This window comes from Carcharodon carcharias, chromosome 4, assembly GCF_017639515.1.
Source record: "Carcharodon carcharias isolate sCarCar2 chromosome 4, sCarCar2.pri, whole genome shotgun sequence".
NCBI lineage: Eukaryota > Metazoa > Chordata > Chondrichthyes > Lamniformes > Lamnidae > Carcharodon > Carcharodon carcharias.
In genome coordinates, this window is record NC_054470.1 from 14,881,496 (window position 1) to 14,897,142 (window position 15,647).

Here is a 15,647-nt window from a genome sequence, read left to right on the forward strand (position 1 = left end):
TACATGTTAGCTTCTTAATTACCCCTGCTCCTAATTCTTCTGTTCTTGTTTAATCATAATCATTTATTTCATTACCTAAGGTATTTAAATTAAAACCGAAGGATAAAGTGCTTTTAACTTCCTGGTTTGATTGTGTTGAGAATGCTTCAATGTGATTGGCTGCTTGTCCAGCTTGCTGATAGCAGTGCTGCTGAAGACATGCAATCTCTTGACCTAGCCCCAGTTTTAAAGTGACATTGGGAAAGTGAAAAACTGCACCATAGAGATTGTGGGCAGCTTTCTACGAGGTCAGCAGTGAAGATTGTTGCTTCATCCCTGACTACAAAATGCAGCCCATTGACTCAAAACTTAGTGGTTTCCTCTTGAGTTTGCTTTTCCTGAAATATTAAACAATTAGAATCACAACTGCATATTCTTTATTCAAAATAGGCTTCTGTTATCATTCAGAAAATGATACATCAGTTTTTGTCAGGAATCATCACAGCAAAGAGCTAACATGGACAACAAAATTCAATCCAACTTCAGCAAGTAATTCATCACAAATCAAAGATGGAAAAGTTATTTACACTTGACTAACATTACACTTTGAAACTCATGCTTACACATGCATGTTTTCAGACATTAACAAATTGAAACGTTTAACATTGATGACAAATGTTTAATTTCCTCAGTGTTAGGTTTATCTCAGGTCAAATGCACCATGGATGTTTCCACTCAAATGATAGTTTTGAGTAAAACAGTTAAGTAAATATTGCAATGTTGGCTGAGAACAAACATTTTATCATTATAAATGATCTGATGTGTTGCAAATGTAACTTTAACAAACTTGATGCTTTACAAGAGGCACACTTGGTTTTGTGAAACATATTTTCATAAAAGTTTAACTGGAACAAAGTGAATAGCATTGCATAAAACTGCTAACAATAGCGAATATTTCAGCGGTTTCATAGTTGTACTAAAAGCATAGGCCTAGAAATTTGGGCAGTCCCCATTTATGCGTTTCCTGCATCTGAAGGGTGAGGTCAAGATTGCCCTGATATTGGGCCTCAGACCTAATTTTAATGGAGCCAAGAGGTGATGAATACCCACAGGGGAAGAGGAATCAATGGTTGTTCCACTGCTGGTACTGCATCATCCCTCAGTTAAGTGGACTGGGACCAGGGTTCAGGTCAGAGAGTGGTGGCGATTAGGGAGGGGGTTGCAGGAAGAGTGGAGCCAAATGATTCCTTTAACATATTGTCAAAGGAGCACTTTTTCTCCTCCCAACTCCACACTCAGGTAGATAAGTTACTTACAGAGGAAGAGATGCTCCGCAGAACTATTTCTGAACTGCTGTATTGTACGATAACTTTCTAAATGTACAAGTCATTTTTTGATCAAGAAGGCAGAGAGAAGAGTAGAATAATGCTTTGGTATTTCACTAACATAAAAAATATAACTAGAAACTGCCATCCTTATACCTGAGAGACACTGGTGTGCTATCCAGTTACTCGTCTTCATTTATTTCAACCACAAAAGGTTCTTGAACATCTATCTTGCCGCTATTTACTATCACACAGTTTTGGTAAGGTTGATTTTCATTGTTTGTTTCCTGGAGTTCTATCATGTGTACCACAGACTAGAAACATAATAAGAAAAACTGTTAGTAATATTCCAAGAATTTATTAAATGTTCATGTTCCACAGTCCCAAACAGCTCCCATATTATCAGGACTAATGTTTCACTTGATTATAGTCCTTTATGTCTCAATCTTTATCTTTATCATAGCAGGTACTGTAATTGGAATTTTGCAAGGGGACGTTACACCCCAAATTATGCTAATTTGTGTGCCCATTTTGTTGATCTCTGTTCAAGCACAAATTTCCCGACAATCTTACGAGCATAGGCCAAAATGTAAAATCAGGCACAAGTGGAAATCAGTGCAAAAAATAAAGATTAAAGACACCGAATAATCATTCATGCACATTAAGTACAGCAGGTGAATAATACAATTTTGGGGACATTATAAGTGTCACTTGGGTTCCAAAATGGCATCTGAGGCAAAGTGCACATCAGTTAGCCCTGTCAGAAGTGCTCAGGGTAGGCAGATCATGACATTAATCAACATATAACGCTGATTTGATGCCAACACTGCCATTTTGCACCTCAGTGTTCCAGCCAACACCATCTCTTAATCTTGCACAGTTGAACATGTGTTCAGCAGTGCTATTTTAAAGGAATATCAGCTACTTACAGGTTCATTGCTAGTTGATTTCTTCTAGCTGTTGCTATGATTTTACATCTTATTAGTATTTCTATGGTTGTTCCAAGTTTGTAAAGTCAACAGGGAGAAAGGTGACAAGTGTTGAAGTATCTTTTTTCTGACTTCAAGGCTTCTGTGCAAATCAGTTGCTCACAGGCATGGATGCACTAGTATGCTTTCCTCTGTATGACTGGGTGATTGAGGAGAGACCATATAGAGCAGGACAAACTGCAGGAAGAGGGAGGAGTAAGGGGAAAAGGGCTTTCAGCAGGAGACCACATCTGCCTAGGGGTTTCAGGAAACAATTTGCTGACAAGAACCTCAGCAAAGACATCTGCACTTCACTAAGGAGGTTGTCACTAAAATCTACAACTTCTGCAGTGACTATTGTAACCTTAGAGCAGGGGCTGAATGCCAGTGGCTGTGAAAGTGATAGTGGCAACGAACTTCAATGCGTCTAGCTCCTTCTGGGCAGGAGTTGGAGATTTTAGAAACATCTTTCAATGTGCTCTCCTACAAGGATTGTCCCTGAGGACCTCTATTAAAAGAGAACTAACTTAATTTCATTCTCTCTTGCTCGAAACAAGCAGACAGAGCGAGGATAAGAGTTTGCTAGGCTTGCAGGCTTCCCCATGGTGCAAGGTGCCATTAACTGTGTGTGCATTGCCTTACAGGCACCACATGTTAACTGTACCATATACTGGAACCAAAAAGGATTTCACTGCCTCAAGGTCTGGCTGATGTGTAACCATAGACGGAGCACAATTCAGGTCAATATCCTGGCAACAGTCATGATGTCTTCAATCTGTGGCAGTCTGCTGACTTGAGACACCATGTCAAACTCAAGTGTGGCTACTGGGTCACAAGGGCTATCCACTGACCATATGGCTCATGAATCCAGTTCATAATTCACACACACACACACACACACGTGCAGCAAGAGTGCAATGAAAGCTGCGCAGCCACATGAAATGTGATACAGCAGACCATTGGGGTGCTGAAAAAACCATTCTGTTGCCTGGACCGCCCTGGACAAACTCCACAGTACTCGCCTGAGCCAACCTAAAAACTCATTGCAGTCCTGCTGCATGCTGCATAACATTACCAGCAGCATGAGGAGACAGCATATTGCCACCAGCTATCATGCAAGGAGCAGGAGCTCGAGCAAGAGGAGGAGGAAGAAGGGAGGAGGCAACCCAGGGAGCCACTTTCTGCCCAGGTTGTAAGTGAAGAAACTCACTCAAGTTCAATACCAATGACTGTAACCCCAATTCCCCACCCACCAACAATCCCATGCTCCTTACCTTCCTTCTGTCACTATCACATTGGCCTCTTGACCACAATGCACAAGTAAAAGCCATCACAAAATAAACTTTCCAAACAGAATTTCTAAATGAAATCAGGTCACATTGCATACAACCTTATACTAATCATTTTCTCGTATGGTTTGGAGAAGAAGTTGACAATGATCTGGAGCTCAGATTTTGAGTGAGCGCACACACAAGTGTCATCTGCATACTGAAGGTCAATGATTGAGATTGTCGTGGATATGATTTTTGATTGAAGGAGGTGTAGGTTGAACAGTTTCCTGTCTCGTATGTAGATTATCTCCACATCTGTGGGTAATTTGCTGGAGGTGAGGTGCATTATCACAGCAAGGAAAATGGAGAAGAGAGTTGGAGCAATGACACAGCCTTGTTTGACCCCAGTTTTCATGGAAAGGGTTTGTGGTGGTTCTATTGGTGAGGATCATGGCTTGCTTCTCATAGTGGAGTAGGCAGAGGATGATGACATTTCTGAGGGCAACCAAAATTGAGGAAGATACACCATAAGTCTTAGCAGTTGACAGAGTCAAAAGCTTTTGTGAGGTTGAAAAAGGCCATGTACCATGGTTGGAGCTGGTCTTTGCACTTTTCTTGAATTTTCCGTGCAGTAAGGGTCATGTCTCAATCCACATTGTGATATTTAACACATGGAAAACTAAGGTTCTCTTCCAACCAGCTTCCACAGTAAAATACCTCCTCCTTCAATTAAGGTCGATGGCGAGATCCTGGAAAATGTGAACAAAGTTTCTGTATCGCGGGAGTCTCTCAATGAAGGCAGATATAGACAACAAAATTCATCATTGCCTCCAATGTGCCAGCTCAGCCTACAGCTGACTGAGGAAAAGAGGATTTGAGGATCAGGATCTCAATCCTGAGACTAAAGTCATGGCTTACCAAGCAGCAGTGATCCCTGTGCTCCTGCTTCAGAGGCTTGAACAACCTACAGCATCACCTCTAAGCACCGGAGAAGTACCACCAGTGGTACCTTCACAAGAGCCTCCACATCCAGCAACATCATCCTCTCCCAAGCCAACTTGCCTAGCATCGAGGTGCTAATCATTCAAAACCAGCTCTGCTGGGCAAGACAAGTAGTTTGTATGCCTGACACCAAATTCCAAAGTAACTGCTCTACTCGGAATCAGTCGTGGCAGGATACTCCCAGGAGGACAGCAGAAATACTTTGGGCATGCCCTCAAAACATCCCTGAAGGAGGTCAAACATGCCTGGTGAACTTTGGGCATGCCCTCAAAACATCCCTGAAGAGGTCAAACATGCCTGGTGACTCATGGGAAACCCTGGCTTGTAAGAGGCTTGGAGAAGGCTCATTTGTGAAGGCACCAAACACATCGACAGACTTTGTCGGAACATGCAGAGGTTAAGTGAGAGAGAGCGCACTAACTTCCAAATAAATCATCTAACCAACCTTTCAAGCATCACCTGCCCCACGTGACAGAGTCTGCAGATCATGCACTGGACTTATCAGCCATCTTAGAACTCATCAAACTGTAAAGGACTCAAGTCATCTTCAATCCCGAGATCTCCCTAAGAAGAAGGAGAAGATACTAATCATCCTTGTGGTTTCCTTTAGTGCCTGTCTTTCATGTGCCTTTGCCTGTTCTAGATGCAGTGCTACCCCAGTGCCTGCAGCATGGCTGGTAGAAGGCTGCTGACTTTCAGTGGGGGAGACTGCAGGTGGTCTTGGAGAATGAGCTCAAGCAGCTCTGAGTCTAGGAGGCCCAGCTTCAAACTTCACCAACTTGACAGGGTCAGCAGCATCTGGGCTGATTGGCGAACAGGCGGATATGCAGGAGTTGGAGGATGAATGCTGTCAACCTGAGAGAGGATGAAGCTCCTGCTCCATGGAGCCACTGCTACTACCCCAGGGCAATGTCTGAGCAATCCTAGTAATCCATTGAAGGACAGATTGCTGGACTGCTGTGATATCCTGAAAGCCCCTTTGAGCATTGATATCTGAAGCCACAGTGGCAACAGTCCGAGCTGGCATGGCAATAAGCTGAGCTAGCATCACTCTAGTCTGAGATTCTACTGGAGTACTCAGACTTTTGATGGAGGCTGCTCATTCTGCAATGGAAGCTGAGACATCAGTTATCAGATGCTGCATGATGATTGTGTCCACAAATGTGTTAATGGAGTTGGACACCATTTCCATGCTGGAAAGAATGGGATTCAAACTCTGCTCAAAGCCCTGTGTCAAATTGGTGTCGGACTCCATCATGCTCCTTGGCAGTAAACACAGACTTTCTAACAGGCTTCCCAATGCACCAAACATTTTTTTTTGTTTAGCCATCAGCTTATAAAAGTATTTTGTTTGGCTTTTGTTTCGCCATCAGCCTATTTCTGGCTCATCAAACTCCTCATTTGCATTCTCTGCAGAACTTGTGTGTGGCCTTGCCCTCTGGCAAGCTGGTACCTGTACAATCTTTGCCACCTGCCCTGGTTGCAGCTCCCTGTCTAACATGTGCAGATCCTGCCTCTGAAACATCCTCTGAGATATGTTCCGTGTCAGTGTCTGAACTGGTGACTGTGAGGATGAAATCAAATGATGGTGCATCTTCACCATCACTCACTACTTGCTTTTCCCACCACTTGCTTGGCCAGGCTGCACTTCTTGGGTATATGAAAGGAAAAAAGCACAAGACTAAGGTTGTGGTGGTGGAGGTGGGGAGCAAGGGGAAAGTAAGAACTGTATACTTAACACCATCTGCAAATTGTAAGTCAGAAGAACATAAGAAATAGGAACAGGAGAAGACCATTCGGCCCCTCGAGCCTGCTCTGCCATTCAATAAGATCATGGCTGATCTGCTTGTGTTTTGAATTCCACATTCCCATCTAACTTCAATAACCTTTGATTCCCTGGCCTAACAAGAATCTATCTACCTGTCTTAAAAATGTCCAATGACCTTCTGAGGCAGAGAGTTTCAAAGTCGCACAACCCTCTGAGAGAAAAAAATTCTCCTCACCTCTGTCCTAAAAGGGCGACCCCTAATTTTAAATTAGTGTCCCCTAGTTCTGGACTCACCCACAAGAGGAAACATCCTTTTGACGTCCACCTTGTCAAGGCCATTCAGGATCTTGTATACTTCAATCAAATCACCCCTCACTCTTCTAAACTCCAGTCTGTCCAACCTTTCCTCATAAGACAACCCACTCATTCCAAGAGATTGCAGGATAAGGAAGATATGGGACGAAAGAAGGAGAATAAGGATACCATCGTTATCAGCACTTTCCCCACCACTGCCCAAGGCCTCAGCAATGGCTGTTCAAAAAATAGGCGGCACTGTCTCATCCATGGGAGTCAAGATATGCAACCATGGCTCTCCCTCTGCAGTTAATTCCTGCTGTTGTGTGCCACCTCTTCCTGCAAAAGAGAGGGTTAGTCATTGTTGTGCAATATGTTTAGGTGATATGGCTGTCACTGATGAATACCAGCAGTGGTATTGGGAGATGGGGGCGAGAGTATCTTTTAATTTGTTCATGGGGATGTGGACGTCGCTGGCTAGGCCAGCATTTATTGCCTATCCCTAACTGCCCTTGAGAAGGTGGTGGTGAGCCAGCTTCTTGAACCGCTGCAGTCCATGTGGCCATTAGGGAGGGAGTGCCAGGATTTTGATCGAGTGAAGGAACAGCGATATAGTTCCAGGTCAAGATGGTGTATCAGTTAGAGGGGAACTTGCAGGTGATGGTGTTTCTATGCATTTGCTGCCTTTCTTCTTCTAGGTAGTAGAAGTCGTGGGTTTGGAAGGGAGCCTTGGCAAGTTGCTGCAGTGTATCTTGTAAATGGTATACAATGCAGCTGCGGTGCATTGGTGTTGGTGGAAGTGAATGCTTAAGGTGGGGAATGGGGTGCTAATTAAGCAGGTAGCTTTGTCCTTGGTGGTATCAAGTTTCTTGATTGTTACTGGGGCTGCACTCATCCAGGCAGGTGGAGAATATCCCATCACACTCCAAATTTGTGCCTTGTAACAGTGCTAAGTTACTGAGTGTGAGGTGAAGCATATGCATGTTAAAAATGAGTCTTGATCGACTGAGATTTTTGGTAGGCGAGTGATGGGAGGGTGGTGAATTGAGCAGTGACTGAACTGGTTGTACAGTTCATAGGATATGGCATTTGAAGATGCATTCAATGACCTTCACTAATCATGTGAGGTCACTGAACTCCTTGTAGCATTGCAACCAGGTACTTGGGGGCTTGACTCCTGAAGCTGACCTCTTCAGCTATCTGCTCCCACTGGTACCTCACTGTGCATCTGGAGGGCCTCCCGGTGACCTGTGGATACAGGACATACCTGCATCATTTCACCTCCTCCACAAAGACATGTAGTGCAGCACTGGAAAACCTTGGTATTCTTGTTCAGCCATTTCCAAGTCAGGTTCAACTCCCAAAGGTCTCCAGCCACAATGCACCTCTGCTTTAAATAGGTGCAGGCTTGGTTTAAGCAGGACAAGCTAGTTTCTATTTTGGGCCAACATAAAAGCAAAATACTGTGGATGTTGTAAATCTGAAATTTAAACAGAAAATGCCAGAAATACTCAGCAGGTCAGAGAACCTGTGGGCAGAGAAACAAAGTTAATGGGTGGAGTTTAGTGCCCTTGAGGTCAATTTGGAGGTAGAGGGAGTGCTGTTAGATTGGGCAGGAGGGTTCAAGATGGGGACCCTGTCGCATCCCTGACTCCCCTGGATCAAACTCAGAATGGGAAGAGTGGAGAAGGAACTTTTTGCCTGGGCGCCAATTGAGACCCTTAATTAGCTACTTATGGCCTTATCCACTACCAGTGGTGGCAGGGAACTCACAATCTAGGGAGGCTGTTGGTTTGCAAGCGGCCTATCAGGAATGGACCCTTGTTCACAGGTACTCTGTGCTTGATTGCGGAACCTAGTATTGGGAAGGGGGCCCCTGCTGAAAGCCACCCCTCTGCCCTTACTTCCAACCCCCCAACCCACTTCCTGTAACTCCCATTCTGCCCTCATTCACTTCTACCTAGGGATCCATCGTCAATCCCTCCCGCAGGATTGAATGTAGTACTCGCAGTGGCCGCTGCTCCCAGTGACACTGCCGACACTGGAGAGCTGCCAGCCTCTGATTGGACAGCAGTACTCAAGAGTAGGATTTCTACCCTACTGGGGGTTTAATCGAGTAGGAGGCCCACGCTGTCCTGGCAAGTGCCTGATTATCTGGCAATTGTGTCAGGTCTACCAGAGAGAAGTAACACGGGTCTCCCACCTGTTCTCCACTGGCGCGCAAGAACCCCAGCGCACTCAGTAAATTCTGCCCAAACATCAATCTGTTACTCTCTCCAAAGATACTGTCTGCTGAATATATCCAGTATTTTCTGCTTTTACTATCTATTTTGGGCCCCTGCTGATTTGTGTAACCCATAAATAGCACGTTTAGTGCACGCAGTATTCATGTAAATGAGCAGGCAGCATGGAGATGGCACCCTGCCTGTATTGTATCCAATAGTTTATTCATGCTGCATAGGCCCCACACCCATTTTCAGGGCCTATCCATTTTAGCCACCAGCACATTTAAGGACATATAGATAATCCTCCATTTCATTTTCATGTGCAGGCCAACAAAAAGCCGACTGGATGTAACTTTACTATGAAAACAGAAAATACCTGAGTATGTGTGTACACGGTGTCCTTATTTTTCAACAAAAGATAGTTAAACTTCATTCAAGATAACTTGATTTAATGATTTAATTATTAGGTCACTGTAAAAAATAATGCACTTTATCTATTTAAAAATAAAATGGAATTAAAAGATCTCAAAACTCTGACTGGGGAATAGTAATTGGCAGTGGATCTGCTCGTCCCCATACCGAAGATATCAAGAAAGTTTGTGAACTTCACCCTTTGTCTTGCTGCTTAGATGGCTAGCCTATCCTCAGTTTAGTGGGATAGTTTCTACTAATACATGTAGCCACTGTTACTGGAAGAAAAGCTTTCAGGAAACGATTATATGGAATATAATAATTGGGCACCCAGAGAAGAAAGCAGTTATTTACCATTCCAGATATGACTTTGCCAAACACCACATGTTTTCCATCTAGCCACTTTGGTTTTGTCAATGAAATAAAAAACTGGGAGCTGTTAGTATCTGGTCCTGCATTGGCCATGCTGACCCATCCAATTCCATAGTGTTTCAGCTTGAAGTTTTCATCTGGAAAATTCTCTCCATAGATGCTTATTCCTAGAACATCAAAAAGCAGAGTATAGTGCAATACATAGTACATTAATCTGATATTTCAATACCAAGGATTTACAGAATATTACCATATGGAAATATTTATCTAGAGGTCTCTAGTTTCTTGCTCTACCCGTGAGTCTTTTATTCTTAGAATGTCACTATGTAAGACAAAATAAATGATTAGTACCTCTAGTAATTGGAAAGGATAAGAACAGTTAAAATAGCAGCAAATTAAACATGGTACTTGATTTGATTTTAAGAACATTTACAACACTGCAGACCAAACAAAATCACAAGCCCAACAATTGTTTTTCAGTTAAAGTAAAACCAGCTTCTAATGCAAAACATTACCGTAAACATTTAAAAAATTATGAAAGAAACCGAAGGAAAGTATTTTATAAAGAAAAATAAAATTCAAAGGAAATCCTTACCTCCATTTCCATCTCCTGAAGTAATATCTCCACCCTGTATCAAGAAATCCTTGATAACACGATGAAATGTGCTGCCTTTGTAGCCATAGCCTCTCTGGAAAGAAAATTAATGAAATATTACGGAACATTTTAATCAGTTAATTTGTGTGCTTGCGTAGAAAACTTAATGAAAACTCTGATCAATATATGAAATTTACACATCAATGAAGATAATGAGTATTAATTTTATAAAACACTACCATACATATTTTCTCTTTAGGAGTAAAGACTCCATGGAAAATCAAAGCACTAAATATAGTCAGTCAGTCATTAACTGTGGGAAGTAGGATACAGTTGCCCACATACAAAATTACAAGCTCGGTTTCTTTCTAGCAGAATGTGGTTCAGAACCTTAGGCTAGGGATTCCATTTTAGAAAAAAAAAAAGCCATGAAAATATCGCTTTAAAAAAAAAATTGGATTATGATATCCTATAAGATGCCAGAGATACCATCAGCCCTCTCAAGTGTACGTAAAAGGTCTCATGGCACGATCTGAAGATGATCGGAGTTGTTCTCACGGAGCCCGGCTAACATTTTTAACTCAACCAGAACAGATCATCTGGGCATTTGTTTCATTGCCGTTAGCACGAACTTGTTGCGTGCAAACTATTCCCATACATTACAAAAGTGTTGCTTTTCGGAAGCACTTCAATGACTGAAGAGTACGTTGGGACAGGGGAGGAGTAAGACTGTGCAACAACCTGCTCCAAATATCTCAGGAATCCTTTATAAATATGGTAATTTTTAACAGGTACAAGTAACAACCAATTGTACAACATCGGTACAATTGTACTAAGCTTTATTTTTACATCAAAAAATTGTCCAGGTTGGAATCATGCACGTGCATGCATGGTTAGATCTACAAGAAGTGTTAAATTACTGCAAAAAAGTAAATTAAATTGGAAGTTATAAATATCAAAATAAACTGGATATATAAAAGAAGATATAAAATTAGGAGCCCAAACCAAAAGGGCTGATGGGGGAGAGGTGGGCTATTGAAGGATGCTTGTTTATTTTTTTCAGTTTAGAAAGACTAATGGGATGTTTCATAATGTATATTTGTGGTAAAATTCTTCAGATGTTGAGATTTCAATTGTTACTAAGCTTTCTAAGGAGTCCTGCCGTAACCACATAAAACTAAATTACACTGGAAGAGAAAACAAAAATTGGCCTGTCTATGTGCTTTAATAGGTAGAAAATGCATATTTCCTGTTCATCAATCTCCTGTCATCTTTATATATTAAGTACCTTTATTAAATGTTCACAATTCTTTTTCAAATACAATACCAACATTGGCAATTTGCACTGAACTAAGCGTATCATCAAGATTAGAGTCAGGTTTTTGATTTTTAGCATATACGTTAAGGTCTGAATAAATATGTAACTGATCCAAACATAACAATTTCTTGGCAATTTGCATTAGTTTATCTGGACTCAATTCTACAAGTTAAACAGTTAAAGGAACTATTTTATTGCGCATTCCTGAGAATGAGAGCAGATACGCCTCTCCATAGAGAATTTCCAGGTTTCCCTCTAACTGGAGGGAGCTGAAGCAATGAGAGAAAATAATATATCAGGGAGATCTACCCACCACATTAGTGCAAATCATCTGGCAATCAGTTCCTGAACATCACTCAGAGACCAGGGAAAAGGATGCTCGCTCATTCTGAAAGCAATGAGCTAGTATGTTGTGAAGGCGGATTTAAACGAAGGAAAGAATTAAAAAGTAAAGGAAATTAAGCTGGCATAAAGTCAGAGTGATAGGGTACAGGTTTTCTCAATTTCTTATACTGTTTCCTCATCAGTCTCAGTTGTGTCATTATGGGAAAGCAAAGGAACAGCCAGAAATGTCATCGCAAGGTGAGAGGGAGGAACAACAGGAGGGCCAAACATCCCAGTGACTCTGGTGTCTTTTCTAATGCTTTGATAGAATGATAGAAGAATGGGAGCAGTCTGTTCCCGGGGGTGGAATTATACATTCTATGAGAAATATATGAAAATTCAGTACATTCAAATAGTGAAAAGAATTGCAGAAGCTTAAGGTAACAATTTACTCCAAACTTTTTTTTTTGCATGTGCATCGAGTACAGCCCATATATCTGAAGTACAGTCCATTACTGTGTGTGGGCAGGTAAAATTTTAAGTTGCGGTTTGACAACAAGGGCAGAATTTTATGTTACCTCGCCAGCAGGATTGTCGGTGGGGGGTTGGCTGTAAAATTCTTTGGGTGGCCTTCCCACTGGGCTCTTGCCCGCCCAACCTCTCGACAATTTTGCGGTGGAATGGGATTGTGAAGCCTAGGTTTGGCTTGCCTGCCCTTGGCCCTTAACTGGTCATTGATTGGCCACTTAAGGGCCTCAAATGGGGCATTTCCCAGCCAGCCGCAATTTTCAGGCTGGTAGGAGGAGTTCAGGGGCAGTGGGGGGGAAAAGCCTGAAAAGTGACATTGCTCAGATCTCGGGTGGGAAGGGTGGGTGCCTCTATGAACAGCTTCCTTTCAACATCATCTGTTGCTCCGGGAAAGGTCTGGCCCCTGCAGATGGTCCCTCACACCCAGCCCCGTCCTGAGAACCCCACACTTACCTAGTCTTGGACTTCCAGGACTTAGACTGTGGGGACTGGTTGCAGTCCCAGTCCTGTCCACTATTGCAGCTTCTGGCGTTGCTGGGACTTGAGGGCAGCTGGCCAGTCAGATTGTCTGGCAGCTCCACGAGGCGGGACTTCCTCCCAAGTGAGGGGCGGAAGTCCTATCTGCAATCAATTAACACTCGTTGGAGTATTAAATGGCTGGCGGGGCAGCCAGTATCAGCGCCCATGTGTTCAATACCGACTCCTTGGATGGCTGAAAGGGAAACCCAGCCATCGTAAAAATTCTGGTCCAAGTGTGACATTAATCACTCTTTTCTAACATTAGATGCTTGAGGCTGTGCATGTGATTACCTGGATGCTGTTTAAATATTAATTATACTTAGCTTGCATGAAGCAGTAACAGTGTAAGAATATCTGCTGAAGATAGTCTTGTGTCAGTGAATGAACTCTTGGTTCATATTAACTACAGTGATACTACAGATTCAGCAAAATTAAAATTGCTTCAAATTGACGCAAAGATTGCATGGGATATAAAGTTGAGTGCATTTAAAAATCATCACAACGCATACACCATTACCAATCTTTGGACAAAATTGGGAGGTGAAATATCAGACTGGCTCAGGAATATGTGTATATAGAGTGGGAAAGGTGATGAATATGTAATAAAATAAATTGGATTTCTATTTTGTGCCATAACTAGTTGGATCTTCATGAGTTAACATAAGAGTATCTTACCTCACCTGTCGCAAGAATGATAAAGTTTTCAACTGTCAACGGAACAACTTTACCAAATAAACCAATGACAATCCTTCCAGCATCTTTATCACCAATTTGAATATCGAGGAATACCTACAGTTGTAGAAAACCTTCATTAGAGTTTTACAATATAAACTAATGCGATGAGTTTGGTCTGAATTACAATATTTCCATCTGCTTGAAATATCCTTCAAAAATACTGGGCATACAAATACATCTATTAATTTGAACTTATATTTGCTCAAATTATCCAGTCGTATGAATTAAACAATTGTAATAAAAGAGCACAGATGGCTTTTTTGCATAATTAACAGATAATTCAAATAAAGCAACTTTGAATTAAGAGGAGTCAAGTATATTAATAGGGCATTTTTTTTTAAACAACTTATAGGTAAAAATCCATAAAAACTGAAAACGAAGAATTTTATATGGAGAGATATATCAAAATTGATGATTTGTGGTTTCCTCTTTCTATCACAGTTAAGGCAAGCTGGGAAGTACTCCTCCTAAATGTCAATGGTTCCACCTAGAAATAAGGCCTGTATCAGTGGAGCTGAATCTTAACTGCTCTTGGAAATGGCCTAGGAAGCCACTCAGTTATATCAAACTACTAAGGAAAAGTCAAATAAGAATAAAGCAGAACCAACTACCTAGCATCAAACTAGGCATCAGATATAACAAACACACAACACACATTCAACTCGTTGATTCTGTAAAGTTCTTCTCACTAATATCTGGGGACTTGTTTCAAAATTAGGAGAGCTGTCTCACAGACTAGTCAAACAACAGCCTGACATAGTCATCCTCACCAAATCATACCTTTTGGCCAATATCCCAGAATCCTCCCTTACCATAGCTGGGTACTACCTGTCCCACCAGCAGGACAGACCTACCAGAGTTGCAGCACAATGGTATACAGTCAGGAGTATACCTATGGGAGCCTTCAACATTGGACTCCAGACCCCATGAAATCTTATGACATCCAAAAATTGGGCAAGGAAACCTCATGCAGATTACTACCTAATGCTCTCCCTCAACAGATGAAATAGTAATCCACTATGCTGAACACCACTTGGAAAAACACCAAGGGTGGCCAGGGCACAGAATGTACTCTAGGTGCGAATGTCAATGTCCATCAATAAGGGTGGCTCAGTAGTACCATTACTGACCAAGCTGGCTGAGTCCTGAAGGATATAGCTGCCAGACTGGGCCAGCAGCAGGTGGTGAGAGAACCAACACGACGGAAGAACCAACTTGACTTTGTCCTCACCAATCCACCTGTTGCAGATGCATTTGACCATGACAGTATTAGTAGGAGTGACCACCACACAGTCCTAGTGGAGATGAAATCCCATCTTCACACTGTGGACACCCTTCATCATGTTGTGTAGAACTACTGCCATGCTAAACGGGATGGATCCAGCTCAGACTAGCAAATCAAAAAGGGCATCCATGAGACACTATGGACCATCAGTTGCAGCAGAATTATACTCTGTTATGTAATCTGTAGCTTCATGACCCAGCATATCCCTCACTCCACCAGCATCATCAACACAAAAGCAAAATACTGCAGATGCTGGAAACCTGGAATAAAAACAGAAAATGCTGGAAATACTCAGCAGGTTAGGCAGCATTGTGGAAATTAACAAAGTTAACGTTTCGAGTCGCGATGCCCTTCATCATTACCATTAAACCAGTAGAACAAACCTAGTTCAATGAGGGGTGTAGGAGAGCATGCCAGGAGCAGCACCAGGCATACCTCAAAATAAGGTATCAATGCAGTGGAGCTGCAACACAGACTACAAACATGCTGAACTGTGGAAGCAGCAGCTACAGATAGAGAATAGCGATCCCACAACCAACGGATCAGATAAGAGCTCTGCAGTCCTGCCACATCCAGTCAAATATGGTGGTGGGAAATAAAACGTCTAACGAGAGGAGAGTGCTCAACAAGCACCCCCATCCTGAACAATGACAGAGCTCAGCATATCAGGCAAGCTGAAGCATTTTCAACCATTATTAGTCAGAAGTGCTGAGTAGATGATCCCTGTC

The 15,647-nt window shown here is 42.3% G+C and overlaps 1 protein-coding gene across 1 annotated transcript in view; it reads right to left on the reverse strand.

Moving 5' to 3' along the window:
- Positions 1-401: 401 nt before the first annotated feature.
- LOC121277405 (peptidyl-prolyl cis-trans isomerase C-like) overlaps positions 402-15,647 on the reverse strand; it is a 32,667-nt gene continuing 17,421 nt past the window's right edge. Inside the window, exons 2-5 of the mRNA XM_041186833.1 lie at positions 13,575-13,688; positions 10,211-10,304; positions 9,598-9,782; positions 402-1,618 (exon numbers count right to left, since the gene is read on the reverse strand). Coding sequence (XP_041042767.1) covers positions 1,487-1,618; positions 9,598-9,782; positions 10,211-10,304; positions 13,575-13,688 — 525 coding nt within the window. The 3' untranslated portion in view covers positions 402-1,486. The remainder of the gene's footprint in view (positions 1,619-9,597; positions 9,783-10,210; positions 10,305-13,574; positions 13,689-15,647) is intronic.